The sequence below is a fragment of the Stigmatopora argus genome, chromosome 8 (assembly GCF_051989625.1).
Source record: "Stigmatopora argus isolate UIUO_Sarg chromosome 8, RoL_Sarg_1.0, whole genome shotgun sequence".
Lineage (NCBI taxonomy): Eukaryota > Metazoa > Chordata > Actinopteri > Syngnathiformes > Syngnathidae > Stigmatopora > Stigmatopora argus.
The window spans coordinates 2,368,665-2,390,659 of NC_135394.1; the positions used below are offsets into that span (position 1 = coordinate 2,368,665).

Consider the following 21,995-nt stretch of genomic DNA (forward strand, 5'->3'; position numbering starts at 1 on the left):
CATTTGTATGTTTAAGGCTTGTATAAGTAACACGCATTGGTTTGTACTGAAAAAAACATTTAATAAAATGGAGAGAATATGTACAGTACTGTATAGAGAGAGAGAGAGAGAGAGAGAGAGAGAGAGAGATTTATGTATTAGAAACTGGCCGAAAGAAGTGATCTAACGACGATTGTACAGTTTTCTTCTTTTTTTCATCATAAATGATGCGGTAGCACTGTATGGCATCATTCAATTGATTTGCAAACTTTGTGCAACGTCAATATTTGGGTGCTGCTGCTCGATCTTTCTGTTTATAAATGGTACTGACGGTCGAACGATTCAAGTTGTATGCCCGTGAAACGCTCACCACTCTCACGCGCATCAAGCTTTGTTATTATTGCCACTCATTTCAAATGAAATGGCTTGCCTCTTCCTTGCAACTTCCTCAATAGAAGCCTTTCACTTTTTACCAACCATATTCAATAATGGATGCACGAGATATTTAATGATGTAAATGAAAAAGGTTCTTTGCGCACTGGAGATACGTTCACGCACTTCCGCATTGCAACGAAGAAGGTAGATGCTGGGTGAGCTGAGCCCTCACAGCGCCAGGCGTATTAGCGGCGGAAAGAAGCACTACTCGGAAAAAATTACAAAATCGAACTTACGAACATTTTTCGACATAAACGCAATTTGCAGACATGTTCGTATGTACCGTTGTTCGTAAGTCGTATGTTCGTAAGTAGGGGAGCGTCTGTATATATATATATATATATATATATATATATATATATATATATATATAAATATATATATATATATATATATATATATATAGTATTTTATATATATGGGTTGTCTGACTCTCTGTGTGCCCTATGACTGACTGGTGACCAGTCTAGGGTGTAGTCTGCCTTTCGTCCGATGACAGCTGGGTTAGGCTCCAGCAACCCCCGCAACGCTTTCGAGGATGCGCGGTCTGTTGCTAACCTGTGGATTATAATTTTGGTCAAAGTGGTAGGCTTTATGTGGTACTGCGGGTTTTTGGTTGCGCCCCTGCTGGTTATGGTTGCCATGTGTTGGGAATACAAGTTCTTCATCCAGCATAGGTGCCGACTGGGACCGGGCAATGTTGGTCTGCTCCATGGAGCATGGTAGCTCTTGGCGGTCCAAGCTGCTCTGTTGCTCAATGGATGAGCTGTAGCTGTCCATGGGAATGCTGTAGATAAAGAAGACATGTGAAATACTTGTCATCACACTGCTAGCAATGCAAGTACTAATACATAAAAAAAACTACCTGTATACTTTGTAGGCGCCAATGTCAATTTCATCGATACTCTGGGATTTCTTGAACTTGGATCGTGTCTCTTTCATCATAGGAGATAGTCGGTCAGAGCTTTTACTCATTACCACGGTTACTTTGTTGCCCCCACTGACAGTGAGCTGGTCCTTTCTGTTTTGATCCCCTTGATTATTGTGGTATGACCAGCTACCAGGAAGAGGCCCTGATGACTGCTCCCTCCTTGTAGAAAAAAGAAAAAAGAGATAAGTGCGATGACCAAAAATGTGTCAAGATTTCAACAGAGTAGCAAAATCTTAATATGTGCCATGATTGTGGAACATCATACTGGTAATCAATCCCACGTGATAATAAAGCCATTGGTCCCAAGTTGAAAGATTTTAGTTGTCTGGGATTCAGAGATTGCAACTGCACAGTGCCCATTGACTGAAATAAAATGGGATTTGCATACATGTCAACCTCGGCCAATTGCTCCCCTTTTAATGATTGTAATGAACCGTACAAATGCAACACAATTACTCACATAGGGTGCACTTAAAAGTCTAAAACTTCCCCCAACGTGGACGTGGTGCCCAATCAGTTGGTGCGCATTTTGTATGCACTAAATTCAAGGTTCTGTAGATGTCGGGGTATGCCGCTGACAGCTTGACTTTCTGAATTACTATTTTTTTTACTCCTGGTTAATATACAGTACTTTCTATGTATATGTCATAGAAAAATGAAGGCCATATTTGCATAACATGTCATGTTGTGCAGTGTTTAGTGTTTCAATGTTCAGTATTTGTCACAATAATTTCTTTTTTGCTCATGCTTTTGGGTCTTGTGATAGAAATGATAGCATATTTATGATCTTGTTAATAATGAAGAATTTAGAAAATAATGACGATTTTTTTTCAAATGTTTGAATCTGTATGCAATGGTGTGCGAAAGCTTGTCTCTTAGCATTTTGTTCTTTGCACAACAGCATTAGGTTGTGTCCAACGAAATTCCATTGCCAAAACAGTCATAAGTGAGAGACTACTGAAGAGTAAAAATCCTACCCTGCTTCATTTACCTTTGGTCTGTCACCTTGCGGTCTGGGTTGGGGCTTGAGGTTGGTGTAAGGTCCAGTTTGGAGGGAAAGGCTGTCCTGTCTTCTAAGGGGCTTGGAGTTCGGGTCCAATTCTGCCAAGGATTCTGAGAAGTCTGTCCAGAAGCCTGTGCTTCATTTTCATGTGTGGAGCGTTGGTTGCTGTGAAAGGGGAGTGTCTGTGCATCCAGCTCTAATGGGACACCGACTATTCGCTCTTGCCTTAAGAGAGGACGGCGGCCATGTGTTGACTGACTCCGTGGTTTTGAACCCAGTGGCGGATTACCCTGGCTGGTAGTGGACGAAGTTTCCAGGGGAGACTCTTCAGCATCAAAACCGGTGTTGTCATAGTGAGGGGCCTCTGCCCAGTCAAAAGGCTCACTCAATGGACGTCTATCTCCACGTTGCTGCAGCGTCCCTGATGGAGGAGTTTCCCTTTGTGACAGCAGGGGCTTGGAGTCAATAGGTTTAGGAAAAGACTGTGCCAGTCTAAAATCAGACAATGAATAACACTGAAAAAGACACAGCAGCAACAAGGTACAGAATACTGTACCGGTACTGTATAACGAGACTAATGATACATGTGGTACAATGCATAATACAAAGAAAAGGAAAACTATTGGCGTGGTGAGAAAAAAATGTTTAGAAAATGGATAGTAGTGTTACAGGACGTGATCAGAAAAACGATTCAGTAAAATCAAAATGCTTGAATCCGGGATTTATAGGTTTTGTTTTTCATCAATAAAATGTAAATTCCAGTTTTAGATTTTTGGACTCACACCTGACTAAGGCCAAACATATTTTACAGGTAAACTGTCTCCTCTCATCTCATTTTCTGAACCGCTGTATCCTCATTAGGGTCACGGGGGGTGCTGGAGCCAATCCCAGCTGTCTGCAGGCCAGAGGCGGGGGACACCCTGAATCGGTGGCCAGCCGATCACAACGCACAAGGAGACGGACAACCATGCACACTCCCACCCATACCTAGGGGCAATTTAAATCGTCCAATCAGCCTACCATGCATGTTTTTGGAATGTGGGAGGAAACCAGAGTACCCAGAGGAAACCCACGCATGCCCAGGGAGAACATGCAAACTCCGCACAGGTGGACGTGACCTGGATTTGAACCCAGGACCCCAGAGTTGTGAGGCTGACCCGCTAACAACTCGCACCACCGGGTAAACTGTATTTTTCATATATTTACCACAGATGTCCACATTGTATAATGGAATATTTGCCTGCAGTTATGTGTGATAAGTCACACTATAAGCTGCAGGGTTTCCAAAGTGGGAGGTGCTGGAGCCTATCCCAGCTGATTTTGGGTGAAAGGCAGACTACACTCTACCTAATACATCCAGTCAAATGTAGGAAAATATATTTGATATGTTTTTTTTTTCATTCATCTGATAACCACCTTTCACATAGTGACCTTTTTCACTATATTTATATAAGTGGTTCATCATTCATCTTCCATACCACCCAACCTCATAAGGGTTGCAGGATTGCTGGTGCCTATCCTAGCTGACATCAGGCGAAAGGCAGACTACACCTTAAACTGGTCACCAGTAAGCCATAGGAAATGCAGAGAGACATGACCATTTGCACTCATTATCATAACACCACCAATGGGAATTGAGTCACATCTAAGTCAGCCAGGTGAACCACTACATCACCAGGCGGCTTTGTGATATATTCATTCATTTTCTGAAACGCTTATCCTCACAAGGATCATGGGGGGTGCTGGAGGCTAACCCAGCTGACTTTGCACACTGAATTGGTGGCCAGCCAATCGCAGGGCACGAGCAGACCGAAAAACATGGTTGGGAGAAGCTGCTCTCGGAGGACGTTCTGTTACCATTCTTTGTTCATCGCTGTGTTTTTAGGCAAGATTGTGAGCGAGCCCACTCCCTTGACCGAAAAGCACCCCCACACATGAATGGTCTCAGGAGGCTTCACTGTTGGCATGAGACAAGACCGATTGTAGCGCTCAGCTCGTCTTCTCCGAACAAGCCTTCCAGATGCCCCAAACAATCGGAAAGGGGATGCATCAGAGAAAATGACTTTACCGCAGTCCTCAGCAGTCCAGTCCTTGTAACTTTTCCATTATATCAGTCTGTCCGTGATGTTTTTACTGGAAAGAAATGGCTTCTTTGCTGCTCTCCTTGACAGCAGGCCTTCCTACAAAAGTCTTCGCCTTACTGAGCGTGTAGATGCACCCACACCTGCCTTCTCCCATTTCTGAGCAAGAATTGTACTGGTGGTGGCTCGATCCTGTAGCTGAAACAACTTCAGGAGACTGTCATCCTGCTTGCTTTCTTGGGCACACTGGTGCCTGTTTGGCATCAATTGAACCTCTCTCCCAACCATCCAGGGGCAATTTGGTGATGAAAAATGCCATTTCCAGCATGATGGAGCGAGCACCATGCCATAAAGCAAAGGTCATGAAAAAAAATGTCTTAGGGAACAAAACATGGGCCCTTGACTAGGAAACTCTCCAGACCTTAATCCCATTGTGAAATTGTGGTCAATCCTCAAGAGGCGGGCGGACAATCAGAAACCCACAAATTTTGACAAACTCCAAGCATTGATTATGCAAGAAAAGAGAGCCATTAGTCAGGATTTGGTTCAGAAGTTGATCGACAGTATGCCAGGGAGAATTGCAGAGGTCTTGGGTGGGGTGTAAACTTGTGCTGCAACAGCCCCCCTGCGATTTTAAAATACTAATCATTTTTAGGCATATCGAGAGTATCTTGTGCCGCAAATCAGTGGGTTTAAATGATAATGTCCATATTGAATTTTCCCCACATAACTGCAAAGCTGCTTTATTTTTTGTGTTAATGACCTCAACACACAGTATACTGATGTTTGCACTGGTCAGATTAAAAGTGGTGCAGTAAAGAGATGAGAGTGAGACAGGACAAATCGTGACCAGTCTGCTGCATTCTAATGAGGTCCCCTGACCTTGAGAGCGCAAGCAGAGAAATGGAAAAGACAGAGTGGGACCCAGGTTTGGAGAGATGTAATGGAAAATATAGAGTGAAGAGACAGACGATGGTGATAGAGGAAATTGAAAAGTTGGAGCTGAATGAGAGGACATCATGGACAGCGGTGGCAAAGTGACAAAATGGAGGAAAGATTTAGACATTTAGGCTACCTGTTTGTCCAGTGTGTTTGGGGAGCTTGATCCTTATTGGGTGCCGATAGGGGAGGATTGTGTTGGTGTGTGTGAGAGTGCGGGTGGGAGTGAGTGTTAGTGGGCGGGTTGGAGGAGCCAGAGGATCCCACGGACGGAGAGTAATCAGAGTAAGTGGCTGAGGAGCCGCTGTGGTTCAGACAGTGTAGCTTATCCACATCCTCGTCTGTAGATTCTAGAGAGAGGGAGTGACAGGAGGCACAACGCATTAAATGACTTTCAAACAAGTTACCTCCCAACTGCTGTGGTGTAAGAAAACCTTCAGTAGTCAAAGAATTTGTAATGAATGATGTAAGTACTTTGTTGCTGTAGTTAAAGTAGAATTTTCCAGGTATATTCACTTTGAGGATATGTTTTTTTTAAATGTCTTTAACCCACAAGATTTAGAAACCTTTATCTGTTTGTTCTACTCCCTATTATGTCAAAACAGGCATGTTCCATTTCTCAACCACGAGGCCCTGACCAAAGATATGAATGCAGGAATGAATGTCAGCCAATCACAAATACTTCTAACATTACCTGTTATTTTAGGATTAAATCACAGTTTGACAATTAAACATTCAAACAGCTACTCGGGAGGTTACATTGTTTTGCCACTTGTTTGTTAGCAAGACTGTGCAAAAACTACTTAGTTTATTACCAAAGAACAAAATAGGAACCCACTAAATGCAAAGTCATATTTTTTTACTTCACTAACTTGGCTAAATAGAGCATGATTTTAATGCATTTTTGGGGGGAATTGTCATTAAATGATGCATGAATAGAATTTCCAGCTCTCAGGTGTTTCCACAGATATGCATTCATCAAAATAGCTGAAGATCAAACACGTGTAATCAAGCATGTTTCATGTTGTGCTGAAATTTGCACGGCAACACTATCGTAACATAACATAAACAAATTTAAATGAACTTGGATTACGATGCAGACACTCAAAAATAAGTTTAATCGAACCTAACACTAAACTTAATTCTAATTTTGTTTGACATTTTGATACCTTTCTTCTCCTGGGTTGGCTCTTTTTGCCCCTCCTCCACACTGACTTTCAGTCAATATTGAGGGTTGTTTGAGTTTGTATTCCCTTCAAAATATTCCCAAAAGGATGCACACAAATGTTCTCACAATAGGATAACGCACGACCACTTGCCAACGAGAAGTAGTATATATGCCATTCACAGTGACTAACGGGGAAAAAACACTGGAAAAATGCAACGCTCCGCCCAGTGCTCGCAGAGACATTACAAAGAGGGAGTTGCGACCAGAGACATTACACAAGGGAGTTGCGGGGAGAGAGACAATGCCCATGATGTTCTTATGAGCAGCATCTCGCGTCCGCTGTCTGCTCGTATATCAAAATTTGTCTCGTATCTCAAGATAAATATTTGCCCGAAAGTTTACTCGTATCTCGAATTGCTCGTATTTCGGACCACTCATATGTCGAGGTACCACTGTACTGCTAATCTTATTCAAAAGTGGTTACCTTGTGTGTAGCTACTACTTCCAAATAATGTATCCTTGTATAATTTACAGTAATTCTGGTTTAACCAATGTGATGGCAGTGCTGTGATGCGTAGAGGTGAATTATATAATAAGCAAAATGTACAGCTTTATAAATAATATAATTAATTTGCATTATTATACAGTGTTCCCTCACTGTCAGTATGAAACTGTGAAATTAATCTGTGTGGCAGTCTTACTAATTAATGGACACTATTACAACATCCCCCAATTGCATTATAATACAGCATATTAAATGTGTATAAGTATGAGTTTCAGTGTAATACAGTACCTTTCTTATCCTTGCCAAGCAGCACCACTTTTGGTTTATACATCGGTGGCTCTACTAAGGTGGGCCTCATGTCAGAGATTCGGATGTCATTGGGTGAGCCGCCCATGGAATCCTGTTGGAAGTCAGTCATTAGTCATGCTAATAATCAGCGAAGAACATCCTTGGACAGTTAAATTATGTTTGGAGGGAAAGAGAGCATTTTTAAAGCATTCTATTTATGGATCTTAAAATTGAATTTCTAACAGTGTTAGATACCTGTAGACCTGAAATTGTATACAATTCTTGTATGCAGAAGCTGTGAGAATCTCTTATGCTATATTAGTTAAACACACACAACGTTAAATATTTCAAGAATTCATAATTGTTGGAATTTCGATGATTAGGGCAAAATGCACAAAGAAAACACACAATTTTATACTGGGGCTAGAACCCACTAGAACTGTGCCCAAGCATCATTACCTCGAAGCTTTATGCGTGGTATGATGTTGTAATTGATGCAAAGGACAGCAAAGTATACTGTAGGCATCTTACCATAATACACTTGCCAGTATACCGACATTTCTGTGGTTATCTGATCCTTTTTTATTGGTGACATGAAATATTCAAATATTGTGTTTTTACCAAAGTTTCCATCAAAATTGACAACAATAAAGGCCTTTAATATCTAACATTGCATGTGGTGAGCTGGTTTCCCTTTGTAAACAAACTTTTGAAAATAAATGGGTTTCTACTTGGTATATTATTCCACACAACCAGTTTCAGGCTTTTGGTGTATACTCTAAGAAACACACAAAAAAGTTACTTTTGATTCAGGTGGTGATTCTTGCGATACAAACCTCTGAGCTCTCCGTCAGGTCCTCTTTGTCCTTCCTTTTTGGGATGTCAATGCCAGAGTTATGCATCGGCCCCTGATCCATTAGCTGAGTCTGAGAGAAGTCCTGCATCTCTCTGTCTGTTACCTAGTCAGATCAGAGAAATCATGGTGGTCATTATTTCATTATCTCATGGTGCATTGTTGGGTGCAGTGTCTCTTTTCCACCTCTTTGGGAGGCAAGGGCCATGGTGGCTCATACAGTTCTTTGTTATGGTGTGTAAGTTCCATATTGGTTCCTGCTGACGTGGCAGTGCCTGTGCTGAGATGGTGTTGGTGCCCATGCCCAGTGTGAACGTTTTTACCCACAAGGCTCTGCACTGACTTGACCATATTCTTCAGGTCCTCGGGATACGGTGTTGGATAGCGTTTTAAATTTATCTCCACCTGTTAAAAAAGACAAGGCTAATTTAAATCACAAAATCAAGTTTTGGCAGCTTTCATTTGTATTGCTATTATTAAAATGAATGTTGGGAAACTCTGAAAGGTTTCCATAAAAAGAGGACTTTCAAATAATCTTAGCAATTCTGTCATTTGTAAAAATGCAAAATGTATCAGTATGCATCATTGACATGTAACCTTACCAAAGCCTGAAGTGATACAAACACAGTATTACACATTCATTCATTTCCTGAACCACTTATCCTCACAAGGGTCACGCAGGGTGCTGGAGCCTAATCCCATTTAACAACTACCAGGCAGGGGGCACCCAGGTATGGTGACCATCCAATCGCAGGGCATAAGGAGACGGACAACCATCCAGGGTGACACTCTTACCTATGGGGAATTTCAAGTGTTCAACCGGCCTACTATGCATGTTTTTGGGATGTGGGAAGAAACCGGAGTACCCGGAGAAAACCCACGCAAGTCCGGGGACAACATGCAAACTCCACACAGTTGGGACCGAACTATGATCACACTATTACACATGCATTATAAATGTATTGGTTCATACGGAGCGTAAGAATTTTTTGGGGCAACGCAATGTACAATACCGTTCAAAAGTTTATATTTTATTTAATTATTTCTAACCTTGTCAATGTCTTGACTATATATCAAAAGATAAATATGGCATAAAGGTATAAAATGCTTTACAAAATATTCATTCAAGAACATACTGTAGACCATTCTGTTGTCTACTGTAATTTAATATCACTCCCAATTGTTTTCTTTTCCAAAAAAGTAAAGATATAAAAAAGAATGAATGAGCAACAAGAGAAATGGGCTGATGCAGTCATTTTAAAGTAAAGACTTAAAATATGGTTATATCATATTTACAATTTCACCAACATTTGCCTCATATTGATGGATTTAAGATAAAATGGTGAATTATTATTTTAAACACTGTTCAATTATATACAGTATAGCATACAATGTTTGTTCTATTTTTCTATACTACTTATTCTACTCAGGGAGCCAATACCAACTAATTCAAGGTGAAGAGGGGACTTCAACCTGGACTGACTGCCTGTCGGTCACAAGGAACATGTAGATACCGACTATCATTCACACCCACATTCACACTGTCACCCACATCAAAGTCTGGCGAATGTGGCACAATGCCATCAGTGGTTATATACAAAATCTGATGAGGTGTTGAAGTGGGGAGGGAAAAAAAATCATTTAAATTCAGTAGAAATTACTCAGGGAGCTAATGCTAGTAGCAGTACAAACTTTACACACTGCATATGTAGACAGACAGATAAACAGCAGACCTTGACCTTCCCGGAGTGGTCCTCCTCTTCTTTTTTGTCCTCAAAGTCAAAGGCCACTGTCATTCTCTGTTGTCTCTGCTCCTCCCACAGAGTAGGATTAAAGCTGTCACTGTCTGATTGATAATCTGTACACAGGACAAAAAACATGGGTAAACCATGAAAGCGTAAAACTAACAACCAATTCATAGGACACAGGCAAATTTGGTGCATTAATAAATGTTATAGTAAGCCATTATTTATCGTTGAAGCATAAGAAAATAGTTGGATCAAATAGTTGGATCAATTTTTCATCATCATCATCATAGTTTGACAGCTTCCTCAGGGTGTCGAAACCTTTTTTTCACCGAAGCCCGCTTTCAGTAAAAACAAAGGATTTGAGGGACAACATGAAACTCGATAGTGTAGTGATTGTACTGCTTGTGCCCTGAGATTGGATGGCCATCGATTCAGGGTCCCCCCACCTGGTGCACATAGTTAGCTGGGATACGCTCCAGCAACTCCTGCAACCCTTGTGAGCATAAGCGGTTCAGAAAATGAATGAGTGAATATAGTATATATAAATCAGTGGTGTGCCGTCAGGGCCTTCATGGCCTTCTCTGCTGGCCTAAGAAATATCTGAATCACAGACTGATGTTAATTATATTTTGTCCACGAATACTTATTAAATAATTCCAAATTGTCTGTTAGCTTCCTTTCATTGCTTTTCCCCCTGGTTGCACTGCTTCCAGATGTTTGTTTTCATATTTAAGCATCTAACCAATCACATTCCAGCTATTATTTGTTGCCAGGGTCAGAAATCTGCCTTGAGGCCTTCAAAATCAGTTCTGCAGGCTCTGCTGCATAAAACAAGCATCGATACTACTGTTGCTTTAACCAACCAAGCAATATATATATATATATATATATATATATATATATATATATATATATATATATATATATATATATATATATATATATATATATATTCAGAACCAACATTCAATTCATCAAATGGGGTAAATTTACTTATGTAAAACAAAATACTGAAATTCTACTGTTTTCTATATTGATTTGAAACAATTGAGAGGCACGGTTAAAATGACTAACTCCACCCAGTCTTAAACCTAAGAAATGCAAAAAAATCACTTTCTTTCATATTCAATGTTTTCATCAAATGGTTCAAGTCAATACAAACTGGGCAGCGAGCCTTAGGTGGTCGGCGGGACATAGTTTGGACACCCCTGACCGAGCGGTAAAGGACATTCTAAAGATTATATTTATCATATTTTCTTTCGAAATGAAATGGGATTACTACCATGCTCTTTTCAATCACATACATATCACATGCACTCAAACAAAAACACATGCACACTGCTAGTACCCTCATCATGACGAGGTTGTTGAGGAAACATGTAGTTGGTCAAAACCTTCTGTTTGGTGTCAGGGTGGGCTTCTGTCTGTAAGGGGATCAGAGCCTTGGACTGCAAGGATAAACATAAGCGTATCAACATTCAAGCAAATACATCTCATATTTTATGACTCACATGTTTTGGAAATTTGGCTCTTCCTTGTATTTTGTCAACATTCATATGTGATGAGCATTTCCTTAACATATACAAATTACATAATGCTAAATTTTATTAATATGCTTGAAGGAACAGATTGAAATTTGAATCATTGACTGATAAGTTTCAATATATTACACATACACATTATGTGTATCCTTTCTCATGATTACAGTACGTCATGAAAGTACACCAACTCATTCAATCATGAACAGGACATCGGGAAAAAACATCAACTTTATGAATGTTGTAACACATGTTAAACAATTTAATTGTTGAAGATCCACATTGCTGGTCTTTCAGTGTATAATCCAAATATTCAAGATGAAATAACTTAAAGAAAGTTACTAAAATATCATTTGAGTCACTAACGAACTTTGTATTATTATATTTTATGGTTCAGGCAGTATGTACTCTAAAAGGCTTTGTGTGCTGTTGGGTAAACTAAAGACACAATTGCAAGTCTGATAAACAAACCAAATAAACCAAATTGTTAGGAGCAGGTAAAAAAATCATTTGTACAGTTACTATTTTTATATTTCTCCACTGGTAGGGAGAACCTGATTTGTGGGAAAGGCGGGGAAAGCTACCTGATTGTCAGAAAGCCAGAGAGCTGCCAGGTCTTTCAGCTTTGTAAAGGTGAATGGTAGATTCTTTAACCTGGAAATGGGGGTAAACGGAATAAAAAGAATGAGAAAAGAGATGTTTCTCTACCTAAGTACTGTACAGCCTGCAGAGGAAGTAGTCATAGCAACACACTCACCAGTTGTCATGGCAACTGTAGGCAAAAAGGGCCACTACAAAATCATTGATGAAGAATTCCCTTCACGATGTGGGTGTGGGTGTGTGAGTGTGCATGCTTGCGTATGTGGTTACCTATTATCACTGAGGTTTAGAACTCGAAGTTTGGTCATCTGTCCAATTTCATCGGGGAGAAACTCGAGTTTGTTGGAACGCAGTGACATCACTGTGACATTCTTACAATTACCAATCTAAACACACACATAAAAGAGGTTAAGTCATGCAACACATAATATTGGATAAGGAAGAAAAGATGGATAGTCACCTCTCGGGGAAGCTCAATGAGGAAGTTCTCATCAGCAGCAAAAGTCCGAAGACTGTGTAGGTAGCCTATGGTTGGAGGTAGGGACTCCAACTCATTGCAACTACAGTCCAGTTCCTCCAATAGACACAGACTGGGTCAAAGACATAACAGGGAGACAGAGAAAATTGAAGTCAATAAAATGTTTTAAAAAATATATTTTTTATAGGTACTGACATTTTCTAATGATGAGATGGTAATAATGCATAAGGCCGGTGGTTTTTAATTGTTTGTGTAACTGTTTTTAAGTTTTGGATATAACTTCATCGTGTGAAGATTGTTGAGGTGCAAAAAATTTTTATAGAGTCAGTTGTCAACTACCAAACTAGGGAAAAACAGCTTTTCTGAAAGTAATTATCCTTAAGCTTATTTTAATTTTAAGACGATACTACAGTGAGTTTATTTGCCAAGGCAGGGTAAAAAGATTCTTATTATGTATGAGTGATGAAATACACTGTGAGAGAGAAGAGAGAGAGAGAGAGAGAGAGAGAGAGAGAGAGAGAGAGAGACAGAGACAGAGACAGAGAGAGAGAGGGAGAGAGAGAGATACAGAGAGAGAGAGACAGAGAGAGAGAGCGAGAGAGAGAGAGACAGACAGACAGAGAGACAGAGAGAGTGGTTAGCATGTACGCCTCACAGTTCTGAAATCTAGGGTCTGAACTTCTTATGTAGTGTTTGCATGTTCACTCCATATTTGCATGGGTTTTCTCTGGGTATTCTGTTTTCCTCCCACATCTCAAAACATGAATGGTAGTCTGAATGACCATTTCAGAAATTCCCCTAGGTATGAGTGTGTGTGTTTGGTTGTTTTGCCCTGCGACTGTCTGTCAACTAATTCAGGGCGTCCCCTGGCTGATACCCGTAGTTTGCTGGGTTGGCTACAATCAGAAGAAAAGTTAAAGATCACCTAAGGATACATCAATAATTCATTACATTAATCTGTTCATCACATTGTAGTTCATTTTCAATTCTCCAACAAAACATTTTGAAATTTGCGCTTGTCTGTGGTGCTCAATGTATTAATAGTTTTATGCATGGTCATTAAAAAGACTCTTTGACCCTCTTGCCATTGAACATCACTTGCCTGGCTAACAGCAGACCAATGTTAATGAGCCTACAATTTTACATTTGTGTTCTGTCATTGTTAACATTGCAAGAGTCTGTCATTATTATTCCCACCAGCCTGGACCATCTGGGCCAACATACGGTGGGAAGAGAGGAGGGGTGTTTCTTATCCTTTATTTAGATGTCTTAGCAGCCCAGCCTAGAAATCCTTAAAGCAGTGCCAGGTGTCTCATTGAAGCAAGAAGGCCCTGCAATGTTTTTCACCACTGCTGTAGGTTCTATAAGCACTACTACTGTGGCTCATTAATAAAAAAAATATTTTAGTCACTAATGTACATATCCTCAGGCTGAAAATCAGCACATTGTACAAGATGTTCTCTTTGAAAGAACAACAAAAAAACACGAGTCGCAGTAAGTAAAAATAATCTCTAAATGGATATTCAAGGTAGAAGTTCAGAAGAAGAACTATGTAATATATCCGTCACATGCACATGCAGTTTTCAAAGTATTTGTGAGTAAATGGCATCTTGATGTTGCTGTTTCACAATTTTGTAACCATACATTTGATGAAAGGGTAATTATGCTACACATCACTCAACATTTACTGTACTTATTTAGTAAATGAAGAGTGGATTCATTTGTACTAAAACAGCAATCTTTGTTTAACATTCTTTGAATTTGCACAAAACCTCAGAATTAGAACTATCATTATGCATGATTACATGCCACACTGTGCAAAATGTCAGTTCTTATTATGTCTTGATTTCCTTTTTTCTCACGGCATTTCATTTTTGAACACTTTGATCAAAAATAACAAATGACATGAAATGAAAGCCATGTTTTGCTTCCAGAGAAAAACTCTAGTTCGAAGAACATGGACTATTTCTCCACGTCTGTGCTCTTCTTTTGGATTTTTGCAATACATTTCCAAAGTAAAAACCAGCCTCTACAAGAACTACTAATGTAAACCAAAAGTTACTGGAAGAGGAAAAAAAATTCCAGGATTACATGATTATAATTTTAAAAATGAAATAATTTTAAAAACAAAGATTCATTGGTTCTTCCTCGGGTACATATGAAACTATAAATAATGTCAAGAATTGTTGTGGAACTGCCATACACCGTACTATGAAATATCCCATAGGTCTGACATAATGAAGAGAAAATTGCTCTTGAAAATGTGAGGAAAATAAATGCGTCAAAAGTCATCATGGATCCCAAAAAACTTTGATTTCTTAAAACACCAACATAGTGATGACTACATGTGCTAGAAGTCTATGTTACTTATATCTGAAAATTAATGCTATGCTATCATAAGAAGAAATTGAATTGGTATTAAAATCAACTTTTGATATATTTCTAGAAAAAATAGTAAAATCATGATAAATTTTTGAATTATTAAATTTATCAAATGGGAATCCATGTGCTGACCTGTATTTATATCTATATTTAAATATGTCGCTGTATTTTTTGAAGGATGTTTATAGGACTTTGTAATGCATAAATAATAAATGCTGAAATTACATGATTATTACCAAATAAACAATTAATCTAACCAACCAAACAAACAAGCTACAATACCAGTTTATTGGCGTTAAAGTCTTTAAACTCACCTCTCATTTTATATAACATGATCGAAGTTAACCTAACTTTTGAGGATTATACTGTTATTGAAAAAAATGTGAAAACAAGGCAGGCGGTTCATTACATCAAAAATATGAAAGGTAAAACTATGCGCAAATGACACCATTAGAAATTGTACCTAGCTCCCCATTCTTTTTTTTTTTTTTACCATTTAGCCACACTGACTAAGAGGTTTTATGACCTGGTTCCAACCCTGAATAATGTATTCAACAAATACATCGGTTTGCTTCTGCTATACTGTTTCTGTATTTCCACCTAAAACAATTATGATATTCCAGTATTTTTTATTAAAATACAATTTTTTTCCCAAAAGGTGTGCCTGCAAATCAGGAAGACTTACATATGAATTCTGGTTATTTTTACTGACCTCCATCCTTTATTTATTTACTCATTTATTTATTTTTGTAGCAGCATAACTGCATTACACCACTCCAATAACATGATCAAGACACACTTTCATCAGTCATCAAAAATAAAAGAAATACTAAAAAAAGCACTTAATAAAGGAGTAATTAAAATATCAAGAAAATAAAGAACTAATGACAAATTAAGAATATTGATGCACTAGTACGCCATACAATCAGGTGCACTGGGTGTCAGAAAATGAACTTATTTATTAAATGTGTGCATAATCATGTGCTCCCTGTAGTCCGAAAACTATAGCATTTTCAAAGTACAGAGAAATGAATTAAATCATGTTTCGTAGGACCATTTTTCAAGAAGAAAAATGTTATATCCATTAAAGGTCAAATTCAAATACTATACAAATGCTGGGGAACGTCTGAATACAGCAAAAGTAATTTTACATTGTCTAAATATTACTAATATAAATAATAAGTATACATATATACTATATGAGGAAATTGGAACAGATACAGGAACATACTGGTTTACTCAAACACAAACGGGAACATACCGGTTTAATAAAATTACTATTGAAGGATGGCTATGTTGTAAGTAGTTATGGCATCATCATAGGTAAAATAATGGGCTACAGTCTACACGTCGACTTAATGAAATTAATCCCAAGGAATCGTTCAGAAAGATACATTGTTTTCAGAGCATTCAGATACAAAGTGCAATGAAAAGGGAATCATGAAAATGTTAAAACAAAAATAATCTTTTATAGGTTATAGCCATCACGTTGTGCCTTGGCTTAATATATTTAGCTGTAAGATTGGAACAATATCAGTGCTACAATAAAACTTTCGATTCTGTCTGTCTTCATACGGATTTGAATTGACTGCCTTTATTGTCATTCTACAAGAGCGTTGATTGTCTTGTGTGCTGATCCATCACACGCAAAGAAACCTTTTCATTTAAAATGTTACATGAATCATGTTGATGACAACCTAAAGTCACTTCACCTCCATAATTGAATACGTGCTCTGACGGATTAGAGTGAATTCTGGTCAAATAATTCAGAAATGTTTTTTTATATGCAATCTTTGGATAGGCTTCATCAGGTCATGTTCATTTGGAGTCTGTGTAGCATTTAAAACAAAATTAAAGTTTAAGAAGGAAATCATGAGGAAACAAAGATGCACTAAAACCAAATTATAGTTTGGTTTGGTAGTGATTTTAGCTTCTGTAACAGTGTATTTGTAACTGTGAGTCAACTGAACAACTCTGTTGTTTCTGAACGCACCCCTGGAGCGACAAACTAATGTGCTAAAGTTACTCACCCTTGCTTGGGCTTCGCACTTATGCCACGGCGACGCAGCAAGTAACACACAGAATCCCCCCAAATTATCAGCCAGCAAAATGACACAATGTAGTAAACAAGGAAAGGACACAACCCTTCAAACAATAACACCTACTGATTAAATCATAGTAGTGGGCCTTGATAACTTGCATGCTTTTCGAGCATTCTTACCTCCCAATGGTTCCTGGCAGTGAGGTGAGCTGGTTGTCATCAACTTTCAGGGTTGACAGCTTCTTCAGCATTCCTGTTAGAAGTATAAATGTGTAGCATTTGAGTGTTCATGGTTTACACTATTAAAAAAATACTGTGTTTTGGATTGGATTGGATAACTTTTATTCATCCCGTATTCAGGAAATTTCGTTGTCACAGTAGCAAGAGGGTGAGGATGCAGAAATAGGAAAGGCATTTTAGACATAAATAGATAGGTAATTAGTAAGTTAATAAATTAATACATGAATTTTTCCAGACCATAAGTTGCACCAGCCAAAGAATACATAATGAAGAGGAAAAAAAATACTATATTTGTTGCACTGGAGTGTAAGTCTCATTTTTGGGAGGTTAATTTTTTGTTTCACCAAACCCAGGAAAAAAAATAGATAAAAATAACAAACAAACAGAGAGAGAAAAAACACACACGCACACATCACAGCCAAACTATAAAACAGTCTGGAAAATATGGTATACATATATATATTTATATCTATATATGTGTATATATATATATACATATATATATACATATATATATATATATATATATATATATATATATATATATATATATATATATATATATATATATATATATATATATATATATATATATATATATATATATATATATACTATATTCTCCAGACTGTTTTATAGTTTATATATACACACACATTTATAGGACTTACCTATAGAATCAGGAAGGTGTTGAAGCATGTTGGAGGAAAGCAAAAGATCTTCTAAAGCCTCACAACCTGAAATATCCGTGTCCAAATTCTCAATACGATTCTTGGCTAAGTCTAAGTAGCGCAGCTGGCGAAGTTTTCCTAGTGACTGCAGAGTCAGAGAGATATGAAAAGCAAATCATTAAAACCACATAAAAACCACATCAATAACATTAAAGAAGAACATGGGCTCTATTTTCATAGGCGGCACTCAGGCCCTCTGGCGTAAAATGTTGCACAAGTGTGATGGAAGCCCAGTGGTGCCCACAGCGCACATATTTCGGGATTTAGTAAGTCGATTTGCATCGATTTAGGTATAACAGCACAGTGAATTTGGGATCCTTAAGGGCATGGCCGGTGCAAGTGAAATATTTTTGGATGAAAAGCACCCTTCTACTATGCTCCCGAAGGGGAGTTCTAGATTTCGGTGAAAGATAGGCTCTTGATTATCTACCCGGTGTCGTACACATCACTTCCTTTCATTAGTAATTGTTATTATTGTCTTTATATTTTTTTCTTTTTTAATATTTCTTGTCATACTCGCGGATGATAGTAGAAAAATCTGGTTTCCAAGTATATTCATTTTGAGGCGTAGATCTCTGCCTAAATTATTGTGATCTGCCTGGTAGACCGGCTATACTTTCTTAGGCCAAGCGTGAGTCAATTGTTCCATTGAGCAAAACGTTTGTGAACCCATCACGTAGAGAAGAAGCTGCACCAACACCTGTCACCCTTAAAGAAAATGAAATGAAGCTTCCCGATTGGTTCGGAATGACACATCAGATCCAATGAATTCTGCCCTATACCAAAAAGCAGGTCTATGCTTGTCTGCAAAATGATCAAAACCTGGTATAAAATGTCCTGATACACCACCCCAATTTTAGGTTTAGACGACATACGAAAATAGGGCCCCATATTTTACTGTGTCCCCATACCCCAGGTATGGACTGTAGTGAGTTGTTATCCATCCACAGCTCCTTTAGGTTGTGAATCTGCTCCAACACCTCTGGCTAACATGAAAAGAGACCAAACATGTCAACAAAATCATTTAGGATCAAATACTCCCAGAGACAATTTTCAATATTGACGCAATGTTCAGTACATTGACTGAACACTTGATTGATACAGAAACATTAGGAAATCTACCTTTACATTTAAATCTATTAATTATCAGTTTTAAGTTACGCTGTAATAAAGAGGGAAATACATTTGGCGTGCTAGAAGAGAATTGGCTATCATCATAAAGAAAGTTGTGGCTGTGGCGTGTGGTGAACATAAATCAGTGGGTGAAAGTCATTTGGCAGGATGCAAACCATACGGGGAACTTCCTGTCTGACCCAGATGTCACCTTCTGTCAGCTCCTATATAGTCTTCTTTCCCTCAGTTCTCTCATGGCACTGTTTCCCATTTCATGGTTCAACCAAACCCATGCCTTACAGTTCAATGGGTCTACGGAAGATTTATTGTATGCTGCGATGGCTTTTGAAATGTGAACATCTCAGGATGCTGCCTCTGAAATTGGACTTGCCAACTATGTGTGTAATTCTCTTTTCTTTCCCATCTTTGCCTTACAGTACAGAAAATTCAACAGCCCAAAAAGAATTACTTTTTATACATCCATATTTTATCCAAAGAAAACACGCTAAATAGAATAGAAAACATTCTCACCACTTCTGAGAATTCATTGCTACCCAGATCCAACCTCTCCAACTGTGTCAGTCGATGAATAGACCTGTAATGAATGAATGCAGACAGCTGTTATTACAAAGGATGCTTTCATCTGAGTGCAGGTAGATTTCTTTTTCACAATTGGCAATCAGTCCTCCTATATATTCACTATGCCGGGGGGTTAATATTTAAATTTGGGAATATTTATTTTTAATTAGAATTTTATCCCATCTATATGCTATTCAAATAAATCACATTTTTCAGTTTTAGTCAAATGTGAAAGCAATATGGCAGTCTGTGAATGCAATTTCTTTTTTATAGTGTTATTTTGTCTTGTTTCTAGACTGACCTTAATGCCTCATGCAATCTTAACAATAAAACTATACATTTATTTAATCAAATAAAATTTTGCACAACCTTTTCCAGTCTATGAATGACAAGATGATGTACAAACATATTAAATTCTGCAAGTTCCTAATGGAGACTATTTGATTATTCTGCCTTTCACTATGCATCGAAATTGCATGCAAAAGATGAACAAAAAGATTAGTATAGATATTCATAGTAAGAAAAAAATAATGCCTTTTGTGGAAAATTGAAATTAGATCACAGCACAGAAGTGTTTATTGTAACCCTTTGTAGGAATAACTGCTAAAGAGAACTAGACACATTCAGTACGAACAGTAATTCAAAATGCCAATGTAAGGAAATAGCTTTGTGGTGCAAAAATCTTTTAGAACTAATGTAAAGCCCACAACATTTATTATTAACTGAATGGACGTCTTCTGAAACATGTCATTAGCTTTCTGAGCAGTTGGCCTCAAAGCCCGAATGTCTTGGGTTAGGGTACTATGTGGTTTTAACGTGTCAAACTAATTGAGACAAAGATTGTCTTACTTTGGCATGGTTTTCAAGTGGTTCTCTCTCAGCTCCAGGATCCGAAGTTTGGAGAGTCTACCAAGATCAAACTTAATCAGTCAAATTCCTATTTCCTCCAGTCAGGTAGAAAAAACAGGCTAAGAAAAAATATAGTCTTCAACAGGGTTATTCAAAATTCAAACGTTGCATAAGAAAACAGAGCCCAGATTTTTTTTTTATTAAACCCATTGCAAGTACGTGGAGAATTTGCAATCTCTGCAGAGTAGTGGTGTGACAATATCCTGATGTATCATTTATCCATATTTTTCCACCAAGAATTGTAGTATAATTTTTAAAAGCTGTCATTGTTTAATAAAAGGACCAACAGGTTCCTAGCAAAACTTTCCACAACAGAAGTGTCTATGTAACAAAAATACTTGTTTGTTCACAAGAAAGTTGTAATTATCTAGTGTTTCTGTATTTATTCACATGAATGTTGCACTAAAATATACCAAGTGTGTGAGGACATTAATACGTTTTGACAGATTGGCCACCAAAGTGCAAAAAAAAAAAACACCACCATGCATGATACCTTAGTTGGTTAACACCACGAAAAAATTAGCATCCATCTGGAGTTTCATATTAAGAGACAAATTTACAAAAATCATGCTTATGTCGATAAAAGAGGCCTAGATGTGAATCAGTGCAGTCAGGTTACAAGAACTTCCACACGATACCACATACTGAGTGGCGTTAAATAAATTATGGTAATTTCCACATCATAGAAATGGTCAGTTTCATTGCCAAAACCCTCATTTCAAAACACGAAAAAAGTAAATACCTCCCAACAAGGCCATCATTCAAGACACTCCGTGCTTATAGCATGTATGGAATTACCTGCCAAAGTTGGCTGGCAAGTACTCTAGGAAGGCATCATTTAAGAAGAGCTGAGTCAGATTCAGAAGCTGCGTAAAACCATCTGGAAGTCTAGAGGGTAAGAAAAACAAGCGAGCACTTTAAGACATATATACAAAGTGAATAGTAAAAAAAAATCTAAAAAAATAAAGTATTTGAATGTTTGAATGTGTTTGAATAAATTTGTTGCAAGATGTCTTATCATGCCATACTTGGTGATGGGGTTGACACTGGCCTCAACCACTGACAGTCCTTTACAGCATTTAATATTATCTGGAAACTCCTGTATACCTGTTAGAAAAGGCAAGTGAGAGAGTGCAAGAAAGAGAGAGAGAGAGACAGAGAGAGAGAGAGAGAGAGAGAGAGAGAGAGAGAAAGAGAAAGAGAAAGAGAGAGAGAAAACAGTGATTATCCATGATTGTTGCTTTCTTGTGTAAGAAAGTACGATAAGACTTTATCAACTCTAAAATGTCAAAAAAAATTGTCATTGTAAATTGTTAAATTACTGAGATTACGATGTTTAATGGCAATGCGTTTAATTACTGTGGATCTTTGAGGGAAAAAAAAACGAAATGGTGATTGTGTTGCCTTGCTCCTTCTCCATTTGCTCCGTCTTGTTAATGAGATTGTTATAGCAG

At 38.0% G+C, this 21,995-nt stretch overlaps 1 protein-coding gene across 12 annotated transcripts in view; it reads right to left on the bottom strand.

The window, feature by feature from the left end:
* lrrc7 (leucine rich repeat containing 7) overlaps positions 1-21,995 on the bottom strand; it is an 83,523-nt gene that overhangs the window by 14,951 nt on the left and 46,577 nt on the right. For 7 of the 12 annotated variants that reach the window (XM_077607002.1, XM_077607003.1, XM_077607006.1 and 4 more), the window contains 20 exons: positions 21,570-21,648; positions 21,340-21,429; positions 20,482-20,538; positions 19,585-19,648; positions 18,852-18,926; positions 17,881-18,025; positions 17,150-17,222; positions 16,959-16,976; positions 12,529-12,658; positions 12,339-12,454; positions 12,053-12,122; positions 11,279-11,378; positions 9,916-10,040; positions 8,369-8,587; positions 8,166-8,288; positions 7,330-7,441; positions 5,505-5,718; positions 2,337-2,840; positions 1,280-1,504; positions 973-1,201 (listed from right to left, as the gene is read on the bottom strand). In XM_077607002.1, the coding sequence (XP_077463128.1) occupies positions 973-1,201; positions 1,280-1,504; positions 2,337-2,840; positions 5,505-5,718; positions 7,330-7,441; positions 8,166-8,288; positions 8,369-8,587; positions 9,916-10,040; positions 11,279-11,378; positions 12,053-12,122; positions 12,339-12,454; positions 12,529-12,658; positions 16,959-16,976; positions 17,150-17,222; positions 17,881-18,025; positions 18,852-18,926; positions 19,585-19,648; positions 20,482-20,538; positions 21,340-21,429; positions 21,570-21,648 (2,768 nt within the window). The remainder of the gene's footprint in view (positions 1-972; positions 1,202-1,279; positions 1,505-2,336; positions 2,841-5,504; positions 5,719-7,329; positions 7,442-8,165; positions 8,289-8,368; positions 8,588-9,915; positions 10,041-11,278; positions 11,379-12,052; positions 12,123-12,338; positions 12,455-12,528; positions 12,659-16,958; positions 16,977-17,149; positions 17,223-17,880; positions 18,026-18,851; positions 18,927-19,584; positions 19,649-20,481; positions 20,539-21,339; positions 21,430-21,569; positions 21,649-21,995) is intronic. The other 5 variants (XM_077607000.1, XM_077607009.1, XM_077606999.1 and 2 more) reach the window with 4 other exon arrangements.